The 8,218-nt window shown below is 47.7% G+C and overlaps 2 protein-coding genes across 4 annotated transcripts; both read right to left on the reverse strand.

Annotated features, from left to right (window-relative positions):
* Nucleotides 1-659: 659 nt before the first annotated feature.
* LOC125712285 (4-galactosyl-N-acetylglucosaminide 3-alpha-L-fucosyltransferase 9-like) lies at nucleotides 660-2,979 on the reverse strand. The gene has a single exon (XM_048982185.1). The coding sequence runs from the start codon at nucleotides 2,182-2,184 to the stop codon at nucleotides 985-987; it is 1,200 nt and encodes a 399-aa protein (XP_048838142.1). The 5' UTR covers nucleotides 2,185-2,979; the 3' UTR covers nucleotides 660-984.
* Nucleotides 2,980-4,310: 1,331 nt separating this feature from the next.
* Nucleotides 4,311-8,149, reverse strand: ankrd49 (ankyrin repeat domain 49). Of its 3 annotated transcripts, none has more exons than XM_048982253.1 (3): nucleotides 8,056-8,149; nucleotides 7,046-7,301; nucleotides 4,311-5,551 (listed from the first exon to the last, which is right to left on the reverse strand). In XM_048982253.1, the coding sequence occupies exons 2-3, from the start codon at nucleotides 7,271-7,273 to the stop codon at nucleotides 5,096-5,098; spliced, it is 684 nt and encodes a 227-aa protein (XP_048838210.1). In that variant the 5' UTR covers nucleotides 7,274-7,301; nucleotides 8,056-8,149; the 3' UTR covers nucleotides 4,311-5,095. The 3 variants fall into 3 exon arrangements, with proteins under 3 accessions (XP_048838210.1, XP_048838211.1, XP_048838212.1); XM_048982254.1 differs by having other exon boundaries at nucleotides 7,806-8,129; XM_048982255.1 differs by having other exon boundaries at nucleotides 8,074-8,107.
* Nucleotides 8,150-8,218: the final 69 nt, after the last annotated feature.

The following is an 8,218-nucleotide window of genomic DNA, read 5'->3' on the forward strand; positions in this document are numbered from 1 at the left end:
CCCACAAACAGCAGGAAGGGCATCCGGAAAACACAACAGTGTGGAAATGTGACACCACAGGAAAAATAAGACATAAAAATAATCGCGAAAGAATGAACAAGAGCATTTTGAGAAAAGGGACACTTTTGGGGAGGGGGCAGACAGCTTCTCTGGGACATGGTGCAGGAGGGTGTCTCTTGTTGTAGTCGTCCCCCCACCCCCCAAAACCTGACACTGACCTGTAATAAAATGCCTCATTAAAGTGAACTGCATGCCATTGGGGGCCTTTGCACAGAGACCTAGTGGAAAAGGCAAACACAATTAAATGAGCTGTGGAGCACCTTCCTCACCCCCACCCCCAACTCAACCCCCCACCCAACCTGCCATTCTGAATCAGAAACATCAGTGCAACCACAGTGTATGATCTGGTTTCCCGTTCGAGGTCAGACAGCGTACCAGCTTTAGACACTGAACAAGAGCCGGATGGACTGCCCTACTTCTTCAGTGCAGCATTTAAACACAGAACAAACTCTTCAGCCACATGAAGAATATATGTCAACATCAAAGGTTTACAAAAAGTAGCAGACGGTGGCAGGCAGTGCGGCTAAGAGAGAAGGTGCCGGAAAGCTCTATGCACACCAATCTGATTTCTATGTAAATAAAGCACAAGGACACAGAAGTTCTTGTCAATATGCACCTTTATTATGTAACCATGAGTTTGATGGACTGTCTGAGGGCAATGTGACTGTCAACGTTTCACAGACATTTCAAGTTAAACCTCTCTGAAACAAAATAAACGACAGGGTATTCATATTTCTTGCACACAGACAAGCACATTTCATCAGTCCACAGGATGGAGAAAACGAAGAACTCATTTAATCAGATTCTGTCATTCTGCTTTCCTGTGCCGATAAGTAAATGTACTTAAAGCTTAATGGTTAAGTTATCATTCTTCTAAAAAAATAAATATTGGCAAATCTGAAACTTTAGACCAGTCTGCAATGGTCATGAATTGAACCATCCAGCGAGATCAGAAACGACTTTGGTCTGGTACCTGGCGGCCCTGGCGGCCGTACAGACGGCGCAGAGGTGCTCGTTCCAGAAGGACGTGACGTGAACCTGGTACGTCCGCTTCCAACTAAAGTAGCGCCTGTACGCTGAGGGGTTCCTGTCCAGGAACTTTAAGTACTTGGCCAGCATCCTGGGGCTGCTGAAGTCATCCACATGGATGAAGGCACTGCCTGGAAGGAACTTCTCATAGTTCCAGCGGGACGGTCCCAGGACCACCGGCACTGCGCTTGAACCCAGGGCATTGTGCCACAGCTTCTCGGTGATGTAGTCTGGATGCTGAGAATTCTCAAATGCCAAGTAAAACTTGTACCTTGAGACGGTTTGCACCACACTGTCATTCACCAGGCTCATGGCATCGCGGCCGTAGACGTCGATGTTTATGTACCTGCTCAGCCTCCAGTAGAAGGCTATCCGAGCATGGTCCTCATTCCAGTTGCTAATGACCCAAGCCAGAAGCTTGTTCTTCTGTGGCAGCTTCTCCGGTTTCGAGGTTTTCTTGCGCTGCAGAGAGCCGTACGGCATGAATATGTCAGAGCCCAGCTTGTAGGACATTGTCCAGTTGAAAATTCCCTCCAACTCCTCCAAGTTGGAGGTATGACTCGGCGATTCAAAGTTCATCCAAATCCACTTTTGGGCAGGTGGTCGGGGATTCTGGGGAAGCCTGCTGACGTTGCCCAGGATGTCCCTGTGGTGAATGATCACGGCCTCAGCTCCCGCGTAAAAGCTCCTGTTGGTCGTCACTCTGCACCCCTGGACCCCGTACAGGGCTGCACAGTCAGGCATCTTGCACTGGCTCCCGAAGGGGTACCACCACAGCAGGACAGTGACGCCAGGTGGCCCACCTGTCTGCAGGCGCATGTGAGGCACCGGAGGTGGCAGGTTCTTGAAGCACAAAACCAGAATAAAGAAAATACAGACGATTGCCGCCACAAAGAACTGCGCATAGCTCGTCCTCATTACCAATACGCGACATTGCTTACAGGTCCCGATAAGCCGCTTCCCGATGTTATACGAACAAAGTATTTCGTTGCCGATTTCGACAATTTCCATATAGTCCGCCGTCGGAAACCATTCGGACTTTGTCTCGCAACTTTTGCGGATCAGTCTAACAAAGTCATTCTCGCAAAGCACCATGCGACGGCAGGACGGTATCTTTGAACAGTCGGAGAAGATCCGGTAGAATTTGTGTATGCTTTTAAAATCTCGTTTTCATTAAAAAATTAAAAAAACGAGAGTCGAAATAAAAAATAGTGATATCTCACTGACAGAGCTGAGTGCACCATGCCGGAGCGGCGCTCCAGGTGCGCAGGTACCGTATCAATCCCGCTTGTCGCCGCCACGGCGCCGCTAGATGTAAGTGACAGCAGAGGCGATGGGCGAAAGCTATAGGCGACCTGTTTGTCCGGATCATGACGTGGCGACTCGGGTTACGTCTATAAAGGACTCTTTGTGATCACAGCAAAATGTCCTGGACGGGATTTCATCACGTTCCGCGGTTCCCCGCTACACCTTACCCACCCACTAGACGTCCGAAAGTCGTGCCCATGTTTGTTTGCGAACTTCCCGAGCGGCTTGGCCACTCTCACAGCCGCCGCTTTCATTAATTCATGAAGTCCTTCTGAAGTTGCTCATGTCTATTCGCCTGTGGCAAAAACCGGTCATGTCGCGTTTTTTCTTGCATAAATTTGTTTGCAAGCCGTGAACTGCGTCTCATGTTTTTTAAAGAGTTAAATTCCCCATATCTCCTTAATATTTAGTGTTAAATCCTGCGCCCCAAGCTTGTTTGTTAACTCCCCCACCCTTTGCCCGTTTTATCACAAAGGGTGGAAATTTTTCAAGGGAAACCCCACTGACTGTCCAAGAGAAAAGACGCAGAAAGCGCATTGGTAAGAGCCCACATCTTCAATGAAGGGGCTCATTAGCATTTTCTTCTAATGGACTGTAGTGAAGGGAACCCTTTTTGGAATCTTTTACACTTTCAACCAAATGAGGAATGGTTTGCTAACTGTTTGTCAATAGTCTGCATAGCAACCATCCTGCAGCAAACTGGGAAGGACACAGGCAGCATTGATTCCCATCTGCAATTCCTCTCCCGCCCTCGGAGTGTGGTCTGGGCTCACTGCGGCCCTTTAATGAGCGACTTGTGGTACGTTTCGGGAGCTTGGACTCTCTTCGGAGCCTCCAGCCCACAAACATTCCCAGCATCTGCAGACTTGAGCCAAAAATGCCCAGAGTCACAAAGGTTTATTCCAGCGTTTCCCAATCCGGTCCTCAGGGATCCGCAGACAGTCCATGCTTTTGCTTCCTCCCAGGTGCTGCGGGGGAGCAAAAATGTGGACAGTCTGGCAGGGAGCAAAAGCGTGGACCGTGACTCTGGTCCTCAGGGAACAACACACTGTCCACATTTTTGCTCCCCCGCAGCACCTGGGAGGAAGCAAAAGCATGGACTGTCAGCAGATCCCTGAGGACCGGATTGGGAAACGCTGGCTTAGCCTAATAACTCCTGTGCTCAAAGGGAGACTTAATGATATTATAACAAAACTTCGGTAGACAAAAGACGAGCATGCTTAAGGGATGTAAACGTGTAACCCTTGCTTGCTGAAGTCCTTAAGAATAACTATGAAAGACCACAAAATATATTCATATTGTCCATTAACGGTTTTCTTAAAACACGGAAAGAAAATCACAAAGCTTGATGAGCTGAAAAAAACATAGTGCCTGGGTGAATTAGTACTTTGATTCGATAAGACGATGCTAAACAGACGCTGGTGCACTTTGACAGGCCCGTGTTCCCCTAGACAAGGAAGAGTCAGTATGAAATAAGTTGTTTGTAAATGCATCAGTTATGTGATGTGCTACAGAACAGTCACAGTGCCCTACAGAAGGAGGTCCCACCCTTTAATGATCACTCTGGTTTATGTTCTGCAAAAATTTCACGCACTATAATAAAAGGTGTCGACTGGGGGCTTGTAAGTGAACAAAGATAAAGTCCATCTACCCCAGTCCATATTAAATCTGACAAGTTATCTGACTAGAGAACCCAGGGCAGCTGTAACAAATTATTCATTATTGTCTTGTGTATCGATGTTGTCTTATGCATAAAGCCGCTTTTCAAGTCTTGGGCAAATGCCATTTCGTTTCATTGTGTGCCTGCATAGTTTGAAATGACAGTGAGGTTTGACCTGACTTGAAAAGCAGCTTTTAGGAGAGGGCACACATCATGATGGCAAACACCAATAAAAAACAGGGAAACCCAGAGCTCTGCGTACACTGTAGGAAACTTTAATCCTCACAACACTCACAGGATGTGTGCAAGTTTGTGAAAACATGACAGTAGAGGTTAAACACCAGTGTTTACGTTTGGCCAACACTTGTAGCTATATCACGGAAACAGTTTATTCACCAAATGTCACTGCGGTGAATCTGACACATATGTATGGCCACTAGGTACTTGCCTCTCACTTTGGTTCTAGGTAACATCCGGAACGCAATAACCAGAACACTTAAAGCCAATGCTAACTATTTCATAGAAGAGTGACATGATGATTGTATTTCATTCCACAATTACAGGTTAAGAAAGCATCACGGACATGACATGATTATTTTGCAGATCCGGATTTCCAAAAGATGAGCGCCGTACAGCCATAACACTACACCCGATATTCATATTTGTGAATATTACACCACCGAGCACAGGGTCATGTGACATGGTGAAACCTTCACAGCTCAGGCGACACTTTGCGGCCGACTGCAAAGGAGCCGGGACGAGCCGCCCGTTCCACATGCACTGTGGGGCACAGTGCCAGCTGCCCGAAGGTGGGCACGCATGCCAAAGTCACATTCTCAGTGCAGTGCCCACGTCCTGCACCATAGGGACTTCGTATGGTCTGATGGGTATGGCACTGGGTTCACAGGACGCATTTTAGTGGAGTGACTGTGAAGTCTGATGCTGATCTGGAGACAATGGAGGACTAGATTTGGGTCACATTTGCATGCCTTGACATGTTACCGCCATTTCCTACAGCCCCCGTGGAGCCCCCAAGCTCTAGGGTAGGATATTGTTACACGGCTCCACGATCTCAAAGAGGCGGTAGTGAGCGCTGGTCCTACGGGCGACATCGAGGGCCGTCTCCCCGCTGCTGCTCTTCAGCTGTGCCTGGATCTGCCTCTGCATCAGCAGCAGCTCCAGTGTCTGCCGTGCGCCGCTGTTGCCCGCTGCTAGGTGCAGTGGCGTCAGGAGCCCATTGGTCTGCGCGTTCACTTCTGCCCCCTGCTGGATCAGGTAGGAAGCCACGGCAGCGTTGTTCCAGCGGCAGGCGCTGTGCAGCGGAGTCCAGCCATCCACCGTCCTGGCATGGAGGTCCGCCCCGTGATGCATCAGGCACTGCGCCACCTCCAGATGGCCACTGTAAGCTGCGCGGTGTAGGGCCGTGTACCCATCCTCGTCGCGGCTCTCCACTAGGGAAGCGTCGGCAGTAAGGAGTCTCTGGACCGTGGCCAGCTGAGGTCATGTGACAGGAAGTGACACAAGGAAGGAGTAATCAATGTCTGAATAGTGTTACTGGGAATTAACCTGTTTTTCTTTTTTAATTCATTGGAACAACCAAAACTGTGGGTGAAGTACGCTCTAGGATCAGGGTGCGAGATGAAGGTATGAGGAGGGAGGGAGGTGACCACTGCAGTTTAGCATGGCTCAGGTAATGGGGTCTCCGTTTGCAGGGTCCCCTAGCCTGTATCCAGCCACCATCCATTGGTGAGTGTTGGTGGTGTCCCACCAAGAAGAGGCCTTTAATGGCAGTCCCTGTGCATCGTACGCACCCTGCCCAGCCTCGCGATCATCACAGGTGGCTTAAAGCGAACAAGACGGCAAGATACAAAGCAGCAGCGATGTAGCTGCGCTTCAGTCTGCCTCCAATAATCAGTCTTTGAGAATCTTCTGATGCACAAAATAACACTGCGGTTATGCTAATGGCTGTTGTTTGGGGCGGACAGAAAGATGTTCTTTGTTATAAACTTACAATATGAGAGACAATGTGAAAATCATGAATAATTCACTCTGTCCTCAATCAAGCCCACGCAATGACAATAAATCCTGTCTTAAGCTTGGTGTATCTCTGCTTTGTGAAGGTTTCTTGTAGATGAGTCACATTGAGTTGGGGTCTAGCCAATGGGTTCAGTAGACACTTTTATCCAAAGCAACATATATTTTATTAGAAAGCAGGATCAGACCATCCATGGAGCTGCTGAGGGTTAAGGGTCTTGCTCAGCGGTCCAATGGTATAATGACTCTGCCAAATACAGGATTTGAACTGATCAGACACAGAGTCCTAATCCGCTGAACTGCGCATCACCCGCATGCTGCCAGCAATTGTTGCCACGGATGAACTGAATTGCTGAACTGAAAAAATAAGCCTGGGGATTGGATATCAACACTCTGAAAAGCATGCCATGGGGTCACCCTGCCCCCTAAGATCAAAGGCCTCTTCACTGCTAATGGTCAGTCGTGGTCTGTTAGCCTCAAGATGATTAGGGCGTATGGCTGAATGTTCGCATTCCAGTGCCTTTGTTACTACACCGCTGGCCATCTTTAACTCCAACTCTAACCCTAAGCTTTTCCTTTATGTCCGCATGGTGATCACATGTGCAAATGAGCTCCATGGTTTAAATTATTCACTTCGCACACTCAGAGAAAGTAGACAGATGAATAATCACAATACCCAATCTGAATCTCAGATTAAGATTGTTCCACTTTCTCACTTTACTACCTCTCCGATTACATGAACATCCTCATCTCCACTGCATCACTTATTTACTGCTTATTTAAAGTCTGCTTCTTCATATATCACACTGTCCTATCTTTTATTGCACTTCTTTGTCCTCTCTTGCAACTGTCCAGTCCCCTGCAACTGTGGCATCAGAATTTCACCTCCGAAACATGTGGCAATAAAATATGCAGTAACACACTCTGCAGAGAGGTGGCACATGCAGGACTTACTCTGTTCCTCTCGGCCGCCCAGAGCAAAAGATCTCCAGGCCTGGCCTCCATGCTCTGCTCCTGCTGCTGGTACCACTCCTCGCCGCACCTGCCCTCACGCTCCTCTTCCTCATCCTCCTCCTCATCGGGCCACAGGCTATGGGAGCCAACAGGTATGCGATGGTGGTGCGTCTCAAGTAGCTCCAACTGGTTGAAGTCTTCGGGGAACTCCATTGGGACGTGGCTCATGCCCTCTTCTGCCAGGCGTTAAGCAGCGCTTGGGGTCAACGGGGCAACAATAACACAGAGATACATTGTAGGTCAGTGAAGAAGGAGGAACTTCCATAGCCTCAGGGACAGTGTGCCACAAATCAGGAGATGGGGACTGCCACCACAAACCTCCTATGATTTTCAGTTGTAATTTTGTTCTTTGGTTTTATGAATTATTTGATTTATTCTACACTGGCACAACGGCTAACAGCGTATATGCGCTAATAAAAATATCATCTTAATTTGACTTTTTGTTTTTAATTATACACACTCATATCACTGCCCGCGAAAATACAGGCGAAACACAGCAGTTCATTTAGACAACAACAGAAAACCGGATCTAAGGGGGATTTAAAAACTGCCTGAAATAAGGTATGATGGTGGATTTATGCATAAAAATAATTTTAAGGGCGCCGTCTACTTAAACGGGTTTTTTTTCTTGCTTAAACGCCCAGTTACGTTACGCCAATACCACTAACTTTATCAGCCGAATACTTCAACGTTCACTCACAAATTCTTCACAGAGAAAGTGATGCGATCCAAGGCAAAACAGATGTCTATGTTTTAAATCCACGACATTAAAAATATACTGCCGGTAATAGACAGAGCCGGCAAGAAGGCCCCAAATTCGAATCCATGTACCGTTTACGATAGTTACACGGGGAACTGCTGCCGCTGAAATTTGGATTACTTTGAAAGACTTAATTATTTACTGAAGGCTGTCATGACAGAAAAATTGATTACTACAGATTTTTCTCTACCATAAACGAGATACTCGCCAGCGACAGCTCCCACAAGCGGCTCCATTCATCGGTTCCCTGGTCCTTGTAGGAAATGTAGTCCTTTCGTTTTAAAGCGTTGGGAATCTAGCAGGCTAAGAGAAAACAAAAAACTACAAAGGCAATACCGGAAGTTAACCCGGAA

Source organism: Brienomyrus brachyistius, chromosome 17, assembly GCF_023856365.1.
Source record: "Brienomyrus brachyistius isolate T26 chromosome 17, BBRACH_0.4, whole genome shotgun sequence".
In the NCBI taxonomy this organism is placed as follows: domain Eukaryota; kingdom Metazoa; phylum Chordata; class Actinopteri; order Osteoglossiformes; family Mormyridae; genus Brienomyrus; species Brienomyrus brachyistius.

Excerpts from the sequence above, each read along its gene's own strand:
- LOC125712285 (XM_048982185.1), bottom strand. The coding sequence starts at position 2,184 with ATGGTGCTTTGCGAGAATGACTTTGTTAGACTGATCCGCAAAAGTTGC.
- ankrd49 (XM_048982253.1), bottom strand. The coding sequence starts at position 7,273 with ATGAGCCACGTCCCAATGGAGTTCCCCGAAGACTTCAACCAGTTGGAG. Across the intron at positions 5,552-7,045 it reads GGGCGGCCGAGAGGAACAGA|CTGGCCACGGTCCAGAGACT; the intron begins GTAAGTCCTGCA and ends ACATGACCTCAG.